Source organism: Dasypus novemcinctus, chromosome 13 (genome assembly GCF_030445035.2).
Source record: "Dasypus novemcinctus isolate mDasNov1 chromosome 13, mDasNov1.1.hap2, whole genome shotgun sequence".
In the NCBI taxonomy this organism is placed as follows: Eukaryota; Metazoa; Chordata; class Mammalia; order Cingulata; family Dasypodidae; genus Dasypus; species Dasypus novemcinctus.
The window spans coordinates 93,738,564-93,753,544 of record NC_080685.1 but is presented as its reverse complement, the minus strand read 5'-3'; the positions used below and the strand labels follow the sequence as shown (position 1 = coordinate 93,753,544).

At 49.0% G+C, this 14,981-nt stretch overlaps 1 protein-coding gene across 1 annotated transcript in view; it reads left to right on the top strand.

The window, feature by feature from the left end:
- PLXNA2 (plexin A2) overlaps positions 1-14,981 on the top strand; it is a 210,089-nt gene that overhangs the window by 97,430 nt on the left and 97,678 nt on the right. The window contains exon 4 of the mRNA XM_058275132.2: positions 908-1,042. Within this exon, the coding sequence (XP_058131115.1) occupies positions 908-1,042 (135 nt within the window). The remainder of the gene's footprint in view (positions 1-907; positions 1,043-14,981) is intronic.

The following is a 14,981-nucleotide window of genomic DNA, read 5'->3' as shown; positions in this document are numbered from 1 at the left end:
AGCTATTCCCTCCGAGATCTTTCTTTCTGAGATCCTAACACCTTTAATCTCTTGATGACCAGCTCTTTTTTCTAATAAATCAATTTTACTGATACATATAAATAAAGCCTAAATCCATCCGAAGTGTATAATCAATGGTGGTATAATCACCTAGGTATGCGTTCATCACTGCAATCATTATTAGCACATTTTCATTATTCCATAATAAAAACAAAAACTCATCTCTCAATCTCTTTATGCTTCCCCTGCCATACATAGCTGTTATTGTTTCCATCTCTCTTGTTTATTTGTATTTATATTTGTAAAAAGTCTTACATGTGTAAGATTACCCATTTTCGTATTTCACATGAGGTTTCACTGTTATTCAGCCCCATGTTATGTTTTTTAGCTTTCTGTCTAGTAATATACATGTCTTTAGGCTTTCGCTTTGATGACCAGCTTTTTGATGGTTTGTGTGATTGTCCTTCCATTCCCTCTCACCTACCTGAGACAAGAACACTGTGCACAGATGTTGACTCTCCTACCCCAATCACAAATAAGTGTGCATGAGCACACGCTTGCACATGCACAGAGTGCTATAAATATATATACATGCACACAAGAATAGCCACATAGGCATATTCAAAGTCATGCCTAAGGGCTTATGTGCACACACAAATCGACCCGCCCTCAGAAATCCCAGACCCAGCTCACGCAGGCTGTTTGGAAAAGAACTTCCTGTCGGTGGAAACTGGGCTCTTTGAAATAAGGGGCACCTTTATCTTCCCTGCAGCCTAGCCTGGTTCTGGATGGCGACTGGGGAGAAGGGGGCCTTCTGAGAAGTGAGCCACTTGCTTTAAGGTGAGGCAGGCAAACCATCAGGGAACGCTGAGTACAGATGCTGAGGACACCCTTGCTTTCCTCGCAGATCCGGGCAGATGGCCCCCCACATGGCGGGATCCAGTATGAGATGGTCTCCGTGCTCAAAGACGGGAGCCCCATCCTCCGGGACATGGCCTTCTCCGTTGACCAGCGCTACCTGTACGTCATGTCTGAAAGACAGGTAAGTGCCCACACCCAATCCCTCTTTCCCAGCCCCCAGGAAGAGCTGATACTCTCTTTGCTCCATCAGTAGCTGCTCCTTCTGACAAGGGAGACCAGCGGGTCTGCTGCACAGGGCCTCAGGGAGAAAGCAGAATCCCTGCAGGCTTTTGCAGGGAGCCACAGAAAAGCAACCGCGGGCCAGCTACTTCCCGGAGGCTTCTCTCTAGGCCACAGCCCCTGTCTCAGCGCATGATGAACAGCCCCACAAGAACGGGCCAGACTGCACGGAGCAGCTTGGTGTGATTAGGAGGTAGATTTACTGCTCCCGGGCCCACAGAGTCTGCTGCTCAAGGAAGCCAAAGAGGTGTAAATAATCCAGGCCTCCACTCTGGGTCCAATCCCGGGAGAGACAGACCCAAGATAGGGCCCCAGAAGGAGATAAAAATCTGGGCCTGAGTCTTAGCAGGGTAGAAACTGGTCAGCTCTGGGAAGCTGAAACCGTGCCTGCAGAGATGGGGAGGGAGACCTGCAAATAGCCTTTCTACCCTCTGCCCGGCCACAGCTCAGCAAGATCCTGCCATCTTGGATGGAATAGTTATTTCCCCGAGTTGCCGGAATCTATTTACTTTGGATATATATGAGCAGAGAGGAAGCAAGTGCAGGGAGAGCCATCACTAACAGGGAACAAGGAACAGGGGAACTGGGATTCACCAGATCAGGGGAGATCCAGAAAGCCAAGCAAAGACCTTGGGAAAGACCAGTTCATTCTGTTCATTCAGTGAGTTACCGCAGTGGTGTTCTTGGCAGTGTCCTAAACACAGCAAGAGAAAGGCCAGGGAAGGAGAAGAGGCACTGTGAATCAGGCTCAGCAGCTGCGGACTCTGACTCAGGCTAGGGCAGGATGCTGGAAGTGGAGAAGCAGCAGGCTTTCATGCGGTGCCTCCCAGCTCATATGTCATTTTTTAAAAATCAGCGAGGATTCTGGGTGTCCTTGATGAGCTTCGCCCTTCCAGAGCCCCTGGCCTCCTTTTCTTTTGGAATGTGAGGGAACAGAACCCAGAGCTCAGGGATGCGTGGAAGAAATAAGGAAGAGACAAATGGGCACCTGACAGCATTAAGAGAAGCAGTGATGCAGTTCTAACTTGAAAATTACCTGAGACTAGATGACACAAATCCTATGTTAATTGCATGCAAATGACAGCCAGATACTCTTGAACCCACCTGTCTTCTTTAACCTTCTTTCACGTGGCCCCTGCAGTTGAGGCACAGATGGGTCCAAATGGGAACATGGCAGCGCGAGAAGAGGCTTTGCCTAACCTGGAGTGGATAAGACCGTTGTCTTAGTTTGCAAGAGCTGCAGTAACCAAGTGCCACAAACTGGGAGGCTTAAAACAACAGAAATGAACTGTCTCACAGTTCTGGAGGCTGGAGGTTGGAAGCAAAGTGTCCGTCGGTCAGAGCTTCCTCTAAAGTCTAGAGGGAGCGATCTGTTCCCAGCCTCTCCAGGCTTTTGGTGCTTTGCCATCAACCCATGACATTCTCCCCTCTGTCTCTCTATCTGTGGTCAAATTTCCTCTTCTTCTATGAATACTAGTGCTCTGGGATTAAGAGCCCACCCTACTCCAGTATGAACTCACTTTCATTTGCCTAACTCCATCTGTAACGGCCCTACTTCTAAATAAGGTCACATTCTGAGGTTCTGGACACTAGGACACTAACTTATCTTTTGGGGGACACAATTCAGTCCATAACAACAGGCTTGCAAATAAACACTGACCTCTGAGTCCAATAAAACAGTCAGAAGGCCTAAAAGAATCCATTATTAGGCACCTATTTACTAGGAACAAATTCCTGGGAAAACATCAAAATGAATGTGGCTTGACTGCTGCCCTTACATTGGTTATACTCTAACGAGAGAGACAGGCATATATGCAGATATATATAACATCAGACTGGATTCTATAAATGCTCTGCCTTTTCTTACTGTTCCTCTTTGTTTTTAAGGCAAAAAAGCTATTTTTTAAATAAAAATGGTAGATACTCACCATACAAATTCCTATAGTACATACCAGAAAAGAAAAACGTAACAAGACACCCAGAATGTAACACCAGGTTAACATTCAGTGAACATTATTCTTTTCACGGGTATATATAGATAGATAGATAGATAGAAGAATAAATGGGTAGATAGCAACATAGATACAGGGATATATGGATGGTCAGAGGGATTGAAAAGACCCACATTATACATGGTATTTTCAAGAGGCAATATGTATGGCTGAGGGCTTGACAGGTGAGTCTGGGTAAGGGTTGTTTACTGAGTTCTTTGATCCCAATGAGATGGAAAAGCAGAAGAAACAAATCGAAATGACCCGTGAGACCTTGGTGAAACTGAGAAGATGCCAAAGCACATATTCTCCCTGTATATCTTTTTCTCAAGCAGGATGCTTTTTGAAATTGTATTTAAAATGTTGCCAGAGAAGGTCTGGATCAGGGCTAGAGGCTGGTAAGTGGACGTCAGGGAATAGGATGACTTCTTGAAACCAGAATTGGCCATGCCTTTGAGAGCATCGGCCCTAGTCAAACCAAGTATCCACATAGTTTATTCATAAGTACCCTCTCCTTTGTCTTCGTCTTCTGCCTCAGCTGCTCCACTCTTGTACGGTCTGCACTCAACAGAAGGGTTATGGGTAACCAGTTACGATAAGCAGATATAAGAAGAATTTGGGATTGATGTCACAGCGCTGCCTCAAGTCATGTGAGATATTTGTAGGGGGAGCTCGCAGTGCCAGGGGGAGCAGTAAGCAGGGAACAAAGTCTAAGGAGGATTTGTGCTGGGACTCTGAGACCTGTCACCTGAAGAGCCATAAATCCTGCCAAAATAGGTAGCCAGGAGAACCCACCCCTTGAGAGAGGCTGAGCAGCTGTGAGTGTTCACAGACAGCTCAGATGTCTTAAAGGAAGCAGTTTAATTGTGGCAGGAGAATGATCAATGAAAATGAGGTCAGATGACCTGGGTTCTATTCCAGCTTTTGCTCTAACTATAATCTTCTCACAACTTCAGTTTCCTCCTTCGTACTATCAAGGGAGTTGCATCCGAAAATAGGATTGTCTCTGACTCTGGAAGCAATGACTTTGAATCGCATCTCTCTGTTTCATAGTTGAGTGGCCTTGGACAAGTCATTTAACCTCGGAGTCTGACACAATGTGATCTGGGACAATCAGTGGGGAATTGCTTTTTACTCTGTCTCTCACACCAGATAACTAATCATCACGATGATTCTCTGTGGTCCAGCTCTCATCCTTTCTTTATTCCATGACTCGGGGTTTTTTTCTGAGAGACCCATTGGAAATGGCCTGTCTCAGAGACTGGGAATGATGATCAGAAGGAAGATAAGAGGCAGGGTGACAGCAGGAGGCTTCCGGCTGAGCCAGAAGACGTGTGGCAGGTCTAGTCCCCACCCTCTCCAGCTTGGTGACCTGGGCCAAGATCTGAAAGAGACTTGTCCAAGGTTCTGGGACTAGAAGTTTTCTCCATTTCCACAAGCCAACACCAAAGCACAGCAGTTGTGCTTGCAGTTAGACCAAAAGAAGAACTTTCTGAATGAGGTATTTATGAGGCTGCACGTGTCCATATGAACTTCTTCCCTGAAGGGAACACTGCAGAGAGCATAAGAATACTGGTCTGATTATGCTTAAGTATATTCCTGTTTTGAGGCAGCAATTTAAGCACTTGGAGTTCTTAAAAGTCCTAGGAATTTATAAAACATCATGGGAGTCGGGCTTCCCATCACTTCACTTTGTAACCAATTTCTGGGGAACCTCCTCTCACCACTGCTTCCCACCCTGTCCTCAACCCTTGCCTCTCTGTGCTCCTGTCCCCTCCCCAAAACATGGCACCTATTATCTCCTTGGGGCCATGGATACACTCAAGTTCTGCCCCAAGCAATTTCGTCTCCCCACGGAACTAGAACAATCCAATATAGCACACTCTCTCTCTGTTTCTTGCTTATTCTCTCCTCTTTTTTTTTTTTTCATAGTTCATTAAATGTAATTAAGAAATAGGACTAGTAAGAAGTGTTAGGTTATTAGTGCCACTGCCTAACAAGTCGATGTTAATGTACTGTTAATAGATCTAAGACCAGCCAGTCCCAGGGGAAAATTTGGAAACTGATTCCCCCATCCTTGTAATTGCCCAGGTCAGGTGCTCCACTGATAGGATGCCTGGCTCTTCCCTAGAAAGTCAGCCCCAGCTTCGTCAAAAGCAAATCGACAGATGTTAGAGATGTGAGGACAAGTCGTTCCCATATCTTCAGCCTAGTGGAAGTCAGACAGCGAGTCCGGGGAAAATCAGGCTCCGAGCCAAATGAAAAAGAAGCAGCAAGATGAAAAGAAACTTGATAGCCCCAGTTTCCACCCAACTTGTCAGACTGGCCACTCCCAGAAAGGGAATATAGCTCTGTACTCAGGGTGGATGGGAAAAGAGTATAGGAATGGAAGCAATTATTCTATTTTATACTTTAATTAGTTTGAATTAGCAGAGGGAATAGAGGCATAAAATGATCCACCGAAGGGTGAAATGGAAAAAGGGAGTCACGGTGGAAAATGGCTCCTTGTAAGCTGGATAGGGGCTTGGGAACAGCAGACAGGCTGCAGATGTGTGTGTGTCTGGGGTGAGCGGCCAGGGGCGTGGTGGCTGCAGGATGGTGCTCTCCATTTCACGGGAGTATAGTGGTTAAGAACTGAAGTGCGGGGGTCAGGCAGGCCTCCATTCAATGCATAGCCACTACTAGGTGTATGGCTTTAGAGAAGTTATTTCACTATTAACTGTATAATGGGCCTAATAGTGCCAACTATTGTGGGGATCAAGAGAATATACGTAAATTACCAAGCACCATGCCTGACACATAGTCAGTGCCTTCAGTAAGTGGTAGTGATTATGATCATTATCAGGAGTAGTATTTATGAGAACTTCCCTGGGACCTCTAATAACCTAAATTATGGCTGGGACTGAGTTCCCACTCCCAGGCAACTGCTTCCAACCTGCCATCCTTGCTGCTCCCTCCCAAGGGAAGCCTCGGGAGCCTCTGGCCTGGCCGGTTGACAGCATCAGGCTGAGTCACTCGTAATCCGCTATTTATTTTTAAAATCCAGGAATGTGCCCAGCAGACTAAACAATCCAGCTCCCCTCAGTACACGTGGAGGCAGCCCCAGGCCCCTGTGGGAGGCCCGGGGGGCTAGTATAGCAGGCATCTGCAGAGAGAAGGGAGGGGACCTGAGCCCTGGCCACACACCAGGGCCTCTGGACCTTGCCTGGCTATGCACATAGACATCCAGCCAAAAAACGACTCTCCAGGGGGCTTCTCCTGTCTGGCCTCTCTAGGTAAGTCCAGACACACATTTTGCAAATTGAGGGCAGACGATGGGGCTGCTGTTCTCCAGGGAGTGGACACTCAGACCCCAGTTCTGAAGGGATTCCCAGGGATATGTGCCAGCATTTGGGAACTGTGGTAGTTATTTATTGCTACAGAACAAACCACCCCAAAATTTAGGGGCATAAAACCACCATTTTATTAAGCTCCTGGATCATGTGGGTTCAGACAAGAGGCACTGAAGATGGCTTTTCCCTGCTCTCCAACATCTGGGGCCTCTCCTGGGTTGACATGAATGGCTGGGGGTGATGAGAACAGCAGTGGGCTGGAGTCACCTGGAGCTTCTCCTTTCACCTGTCAGGCACCTGGGCTGAGATGTCTAGAAGTTTGGGACCTGCCAGATTCCAGGCCAGAGCCTCTAGGCAAGGCCTTGGGTTTCCTCACAGCATGGTGAGGTAGTCAGGCTTCTTGCATGGCAGCTCAGGGCTCCAAGAGGAAATATTCCCTGCAAATAAGGTAGGGTCTGTATTGCCTTTTCATGATTTGAAAGTCACATAGTTATCTCTTCTGCCTGAATTGACTAACTAAAAGAAGGGACAGAGACCTCACCTTTCAATGGAAGGAGTGTCAAACAATATGTGGCCGTGTGTTAAACCTCCACTGGGACCCCACCAATTGGCCAGTTACTAAGTACTTACTGGGCCCCTCCTGCTGGGGGTCCAGCCCTCTGCTGGGTATGGTGAGAGGTTTCAGCCTCCCAGAACCTCAAAACAGGAAGGGATCTTCAAAGTCCTGCGGGCCACCCTGACCTGAGGCAGGGATTTCTCTCAACACAGAAACCAATGAGCTGCTGTGCGGGCTCTTCCAGTGCTGGGGAGTCAGCGTGTCTGTCTCACTGTGAGTCAGTCTGTTGACAACCATGATAAGGCAGTATCCCTGTAATTGCCAAGTCACTCTGTGTACGGTACGGAAGCTGCAAAAGTTTGGAGGAGAGGGACATTGGTGACATCTGCAGTAGGCCAGGGAGACTTTGTAGAAGATAATGAGATATGAGTCGACCTCAAGAGGTGAAGAAGGGCTGGAAGGCTTTGGAGGCCCACACCAGTCCAGGGGTGCCTGGCCAGGAATTCCCAGAAACCTCTCCACTTGGCTTTCCTCATGGCTCTGTTGAAGGAAATAGAGCACCAGACTTTGAGAGATGAGTCAACCTTGAACGATGGGTGGAACACAGGTAGGAAAGAGGTCAGGAACTGGGCTTACCTGTGGTTGATAAGCAGGTGTGGGAGGGACATGGAGTCTGGAGGTCAGCCCTAAAAGTCCTGGAAAAGGGCCTGGAATATTAGTCTGCCCCTTGCCTTCTTGGGCATCAGAGCATTTCTGACAGATTTCCCAAAAATAGATGATCAGAGAGCTTTTAGCAACAGCATGTTAGCAAGCACAAGCCTCTTACTCTCTAAGATAAGGGTATTCCAACTGCATTATACATAAGGCTCGCTTAGGGAGCCCGTTCAGATGCACCTTCCTGCACCTCCCACCCCCCCCGCACCCCCACCGGAGATTCTGATTCAGAAGACCGGGGTCTAGAAATTGCCTTTAAAAATAACTAACATTTGTTGAGCACTTGTTAAGGATGAGATGCTATTCTGGGTGATGTACACATATTTTCTATCCTATCTCCATTTCACAGAGGAAGCAGGAGCAGAGAAGTTAAGTGACTTACCCCAGGCTACGCAGCTAGGAAGCAGCAGAGGTGGGATTTGAAGCTAGGAGCTCTGGCTCCAGAGCCACATCCTTTACCACTGTGCTGCTAGCCATCCCAAGTGATTCTGACACGTGTGGGCCACAGAACACACTGAGAAACAAGGCTCTGAGAAGAGAAACCTGTGGTGCCCTGACTCCCAGGGCATCAGGGCTGGTGAGGACTTTGGAGATCAGCCCCTTCTGGACCCAGATGAGAAATCTGAGGTCCAGAGGGAACCCTGCAGGCTAGCTGCCCCTTTCAGCATTGTAGACCCAAGTCCAGATTCATCCGAACCAGTGTGACTTCCCAAAACACATGGGGGAAAGCACCAGCAGCTTTACAGATTGCTCTTAATTTACTAAAGGTTGGCTAAGTCCTAAGTGGACAACATATGTCCGTGAGCCCTGAAAGTGCTTCTGGGAAGCCTCTGAGGGACCCCCATTAGGAACAGGATTGACACTGCCTGGAAATTGCCCAGACAATGATTTTATGTGGCTTTCCTGGACAGTCTTCCTCGCCGGCTCAGGAGGCAGCGCTCTCAGGAGCCACTCAGTATGCAGGGCGGTGGGACCTCTCAAAGCCCATTCCAGGAAACCGGCCTTTTAACCCCATCTCCTTAAGCCATTTAAGAGAGTTGGGGCAAGGATTGCTTTGACCCGGAGCTGTTAAAAAGAGTAGTTTGAAAGATGGTGATGCCACCCTTCCCTGGAGGTCTCAATTGCATGGGTCTTCTCCCCTCCCCCACCCCACACCAAGTTCCCGGCATTGGCTAAAGACCCTTTAAAGTGTGGGGGTGGGACGGAAGGACAGGTCAGGCCCCTCTAACAGCAGCAGTGTGTCCAGCCCGGCTTCACCAGGAAACTGATTTTGGTTTTCCTGGCTCGGGGGAAGCCCTGCCAACTATCATCTGGATCTAGGGCCAAAAATATGAACCACTTTCAAAGGGACGATTGTGATGCTCCAGAGTAGTAAGTCTCTTACCTGTGGCCAAAACGAGCGAAGGAACAAGGCGCTGAGGCACCTAAGGACCTTGGGGAAAGGAAAGAGACGGGGAACCCCACTTCCAGATGCCCCCTGTTCGTTTATTTTGACATCGTAGACCGTTATTTTGATTCCGCACATTTGTTTAGTCCCGGCAGTAAGGCTCCCCAGGGCGCAGGCGGAGCGTGCCAAGGTGTATTTTTGCAGGCGGATGAAGTCTCAGTAACAGGAGCCCCCCCTCCTGTCTGGGCGCAGCCGCGAGGGAGGGGCAGCGGGCGGTGGGGGGCTGGGGTTGAGCCTGAGGGACTCTGGGAGGAATTACAGAGTTTGCAGATTAGGCAAGTGAGGATAAGCGAATTTCTGTCATTTTCAATCCAAACTTCTGACGCACATGTGTTTCTGGTTAAGGCGGCGGGACCCCGGGCTGGCCCAGGAGCTGCACGCTCTGTGTCCAAGCCTTTCCCAGAGGAAGGGCAAGTCCTGCCTCCTGGGGACAGAGGCCCGGGGAGCAGTGGCCACCCCAAACCTGGGTGTTGATTTCCCCCTTTGCTTTCCCCCCATTCCAAATCTCAGGGAATAAAGCGGTTGACGCGGAGCTGATTCCTGGCTATTACTCTTCTTATTGGAACATTTTTTAATAAATATTTTCCCACGAAGGAAAGGAAATGCAAACCCACCCTATTAATCAGACGCTTGGCTTACTGTTTTTGAGAGAGAAAACTCCAGGCTCTTATTTAAAAATCCTTTGGTTTGGAAAGAAATGATTGAGCACAATGCCCAGGCTAGGAGAACGAGTGCCAAAAAAAAAACCTCATTTTTCTAAATGGGCAGGGGGCTGGAGATTCTTTCTGTAATCCTCAGCGAGGGATTTGCTTTCCCTTTCGAGGCGGACACTGCTGAAGGCTGACAGTCTGCCCAGAAAGATGTTCCTGTAACCGAATCATGGGAAACCATAGTGTGTCAACACCAAAAGGGACCACCACTTATTTTAAAAGTAAGAAAACTGATGCCCAGAGAGGGAGGTTGCTCACCTAGATTGTCCTCTATTTTTATAAGGCAGATGAAGTCTCAGTAACAGGAGACCTCCCTTCTACCTGGGCTGGAACCAGCAGAACCGGGATTGACTCTGAATTACTTAGTCCAGCCCAGCGTTCTTTCCCCAACTGGGCCACAGCATCACTCAGCACAGGCAAGAGAGAAAACGTGTTGTGTTTTCAAAATTTTAATTAAAAAAAAAAAAAATGAGAGCAACTCTAGCCCAAGAGTCCCTGAAGATGATCCTAAAGGTCAGATTAAGATAGGGAAAGATTTGTGTATTGTTTGCAGACATCAACTCATTCGTTCAACTGTCTACCGTGTATAATGCATAGAGCTGTCCAAGAACCAGTCATTTGGTCGAATGCATGAGCAGATATGGATGGACTGTCTTTCAAGTCATATTCAAGCTAAGATCTCCTAAAGAGAGCTGCCCTGAAGATGGGTGCCTTCTTGATTTCCTCTGCTTTCTCCACAGCAATGACACTGCTACATTTGTTTTTGTGTAGAGGTTAATGAAACAGGGCCCCTGCCTCAGAGAGGTCACGGTATGAAGGGAAAGAATGACATGTCAATAAATACCAATATAAGGTGAGCTGTGCGAGAGGAGAGATGACAATGTGCTCAGTGGCTGAGATAACTCATGCCAACCTGAAAGGAAGCTGACTTTGTCCTCTCCTTATTTGGGATCATTGCCCAGTCGGAGTGCCCACCTCTCCCTGACGCAGGAATCCAGAGCTGGTTGGGCCTCAGAGGTTATCTAAAGAATGGTAGCCTTTTATTTCACAGATGAAGAAACAGAACTGGGGGGCAAGCGGTTCCTGAGAAGGGAGGGTGTACCAAACCAGCCAGAGGGGGACTGTGGCAGTTTACTGATGGCCGTGAAGAGTTTGGGCCCGGGAGTCTGCCTGCCCGGGTTCAAGTCCTGGCTCCACTGTGTGCCCTTGCACAAGTTGCTTCACCTCCCTGTGCTTTAGGTGCCTTATCGGTAAAATGGGCACAATTATGGCACCTGCTTGAGGATTAAATTAAGCAAACTAAATATACGAAAAGGACTCTGAAAAATACCTGGCATGGGTTATCTGCTTATGTGAGTAGTATTAATTATGTTTATGGTCCTGCCGCATGCATGCATCATCACCAGGCCAAGCCCTGCAAATGGAGCTCTGTGCGTAGCCACACCTAACCGCCCCGCCTTGCCTCTCAGCGCTCCCTTTCTCAAGATACGCTGAAATTGAATATTTACGTAGTGTTTTTCTTGTTTTGGTTGACAAACTTGATCTCAGCTAATACAACATTCCTGTGAGATAATTATTTTTGTCAGTGGTCTTTTTCATAGATAAGAAAACGGAAATTCAGTCTTGGCTGAGTAATTTGCCCAGGGCCACAGAGCTGCCCGGCTGGGACTCCACCCCCACGCTCTGAAGCCGAATCCTCACCTCAGCTTCCCGAGAGGGCGCCCTCTAGCTGCCGTAGGGGGCATAGGCTCCTCCCTTCCGGCTCACCTTCCACCCAGTTCCAAATTAAGGAAAGGGCTTAGAGCCATTTTCGAAGCTCCAGGAGACCAGACTCGATATCTGCTCACTTGACACCCCCAAGGAGATTGGAGTCCTGCACTGCTTTTGTTTGAAAAACCCATAAAGGAAAGTAAGGAATGTCCCAGGCACAGGAAATGTCTCTGGTGGTCAAGTGGAGCGAGAGAAAGCACCACACCCTGAGGAAATTACTAATACTGTTTATCCTCTGCAGAAAGCCCAGCGCCCTGGCTAACGTTATCTCCAATCCCCAAGGCAGGCTTGAAGCGGAGGGGTTCTCACCCGGTTTTACAAAGGTGGAAGTGGAGGCTTGGAAAGGTTAAGTGAGTTTAGCAAGGCTACCCCAAAGATTCGCAGGGGCCAGAGCTGGGATTTAGGTGCAGGTCTGGGTGGTTGCCAGCCTCTGCCCTGCGCCCCCAGTGCCCATGGCTGGAGGCCCCTTCAAGGCTTCTGCACCTTCTACCCCCAGCCACAGCTCGGCCTGTCTGACAAATGAAAACCTTTGCAACCAGGGCAGGTCCAGAACACGTGTGATGCTTTGTACTGAAGCTCCCCCGAACCTTTTCCGGTGCTGTTCCTCGCGTGAACACCGGCGTCAGGAGGAGTTCTTACGCTCAAGAAAGCCTTCTGAGTCCTCCGCCGTGGGTCTTACCCAGCGAACACTGGGGGCCCTGTCGTGATGCCCCAGAACTCTGCAGCCAACTCCTTAGCTCCTTCCCAGAGCTGCTCCCTCGTGCTCCCTGTGTTGGGTTTCAGTAATTGAATGTGTTTTATTTAGACCATAACATTTAGCACCACTTTGGATTTCCAATTAGACTTCAATCAGACGCCGAGAGTCTGATTCATTTTGTTGTTTTGATCAACACAAAAGAAGGCAACATCAGAGGAGCCATGGTGAAATTATTTCCATCCACTGATGACTGTAGAACAGTTGCTGTGATGTGAAGATACAGGCTTCCAAGGTACCAAGAGAAGCTCCAGCCGTCAAGGAAGGGGGGACGGGGGAGGAAGCGGGCTCAGCCTCGTCCTAGCACAATCTGAAGACCTGATGTGCATGTCTCCCAGCGAGGGCGGAGGTGGGTGCTGGACCTTAGGCGACTTGGCCAGGCTCCGTGGGCCAGGGTTCTGGGTGCTGAGGAGGGCGAGAAGGAGTTGTCCGCTATTGCAACCGGTTTCCCACACAAATGGCTCAGGCTTTGACTGACCCTCTCGGGCCTTTTGTCCAGGAGAGTTTCTGTGAACACGGCATTCCCGTGAGATGGGAGGCTGGCCACCCAGTCAGTTCTCCTGGGAAAGGCCTCTGAACTCCTCAGCCAGAAGTGAGCAGCTGTGCCAGTTCACAGAAATGTTGGGGGGCCTTTCCTCACTGCCCATGGTACTGGCCAGCCACTCACACATGCCACTTGTCAGACAACGTTTCTCTCCAAGGTTGTTAGTAGGGAAGAAATGTAGACCCAGACTTAGAGCTGCCAGGGCGCTTGGTCCGAGGTTGGGGTGGTGGGGTGGAGAGAGCACTGGCTGGATGGTGATGGGTGATGAAAGTAGCCAGGAAAGGTCAGTGAAGATTGTGCCTGTGGTTGACTGTCAGAGTCCCTTCCCCATGCATCGGCATTAAGCTCCTCTGGAGCCTCAGTTTCCTCAAGGATAAAAGGTATTTGCATGCCCCCCTGCAGCCCTGACATTTGTGCATTCTGGGTAACCATGAATGTGTGTCCAAGGGCCGTGTGTGCACAGCACTAGCAGGCTGGCCTGAGTCTGGGTGTGCATGTGCCCTGTGGGAGCAGGTGTGTGTGTGAGAGAGATGTGAGATGAGATTGTGTTCCTGTGTGTTCGGGGATTATGGAGGGTATTTACACTGCCAGGTTTTTTATGCAGCAGGGCAGGGCTGCACCCACTTGGGGAAGAGCAGGTCGTGCTCCTTCTCCTCCCAGCTTGCTCTGTTTTCAGAGTCCAGCTTGGCGGCATCTTTCCATCTGGCCGTTTGATCTTTCGGTGGCAGCCCAGCTCAGGGACCCAGTGTAGCTGCAATAGTCTCCAGTTCATCGTCTTCTTACTGTGCAGTTAAATTCCCTGAGCCTTTGCCATTCTGATTCGAGTAACCCTCCTCACTCTCCCTCCCAGTTATTCCCACTCTTCATCTCTGCAAACAGGATGGGAGTTTGAAATTTCCACTAGGAGGGGGGAGGACTGGCTGTGCTGTCAGCTGTTGGTGGCTTAGCAAACAGTCTGGGTTCAGCTTCTGTCCTGCAAGTGATGTTTAATGATGAGAAGAGGGAGATGAGCAAAGATGAAAGTCAGGCGCAAGATTGGAAAGGGAAAAATGGGCAGAGATGAAAACGATAATCTTAGTCAGCTGTTCAGCCACCAAGTAATTCATCAAACGATTTTTGAGGACCTACTGTGCTCACAGCATAGAGATTATTTTCAAATAATCAAGATTATGTCAAAGACTTGACTAAACCACACAAGTAAGTCATGAATTACAGTGCAGTGTGCAGAGTTCTGGGGATACATGAGACAGTACCACCCAGCAGAGCCTGTAGGTAAGGGAACCAAGGAGAACCGCAGAAGCCACGGGCTGCCGAGGCCCCCAGCGCTCAAGGCGCCCCACTCCCCCTCAGGACGGCCATCTCTCTCGCTGTGCAGTGAAGAAAGCCTCTGCCCATCCCAGGTTGATAGGAAGAGGAATAGAGACACTGTACCATTTCCTCCATTCATTCTGGCATTTCAACTTTTATTGGTGGCAGGAACCCGGCCTGCCTGGGCTGTTTATATCTCCCCCAGAGAGATCGCAGTGTTTGGCCCTTTGTGGGTGCTCAGTAAACATCATTGAGGGTTAGAAAGAGAGGGAGATCGGGGTAGGGGGAAGGAAAGACGGAAAGAACCTACAAAAAGGAGGCCTTCTAGAATAGTTTAAGAGCTTGTCTTTGGTAGCAGTTACTGGTACTCAGATCTTGGTTCTGATGGTCCAGCTAATTCTCTCTAAGCCTCAGTTTTCTGCTCTGTCAAGTGGGGCTATCAATAATACCTGCCTTCTAGGATTGTTGAGAAGGTTAAATGACTAATACCTGTAAAGTGCTTGGTTGGGACAGAGCAAGAACCAACCCCATGGAAGGGGCTCCTGCTAAGCCCCGTGTTTTCTCTCTGGTTGTCTCACTAGCTCCCGAGGTCCCTGCCCCTGTCCGCACAGCCCCCGTCCCCATCACACACAACTAACGTGTTGCTCATTTGTCATCCTGAAGTCATCTGCCAGTTGCATCTATTTCTAGCCTCTGCTTTGTGAGACAAGAATAA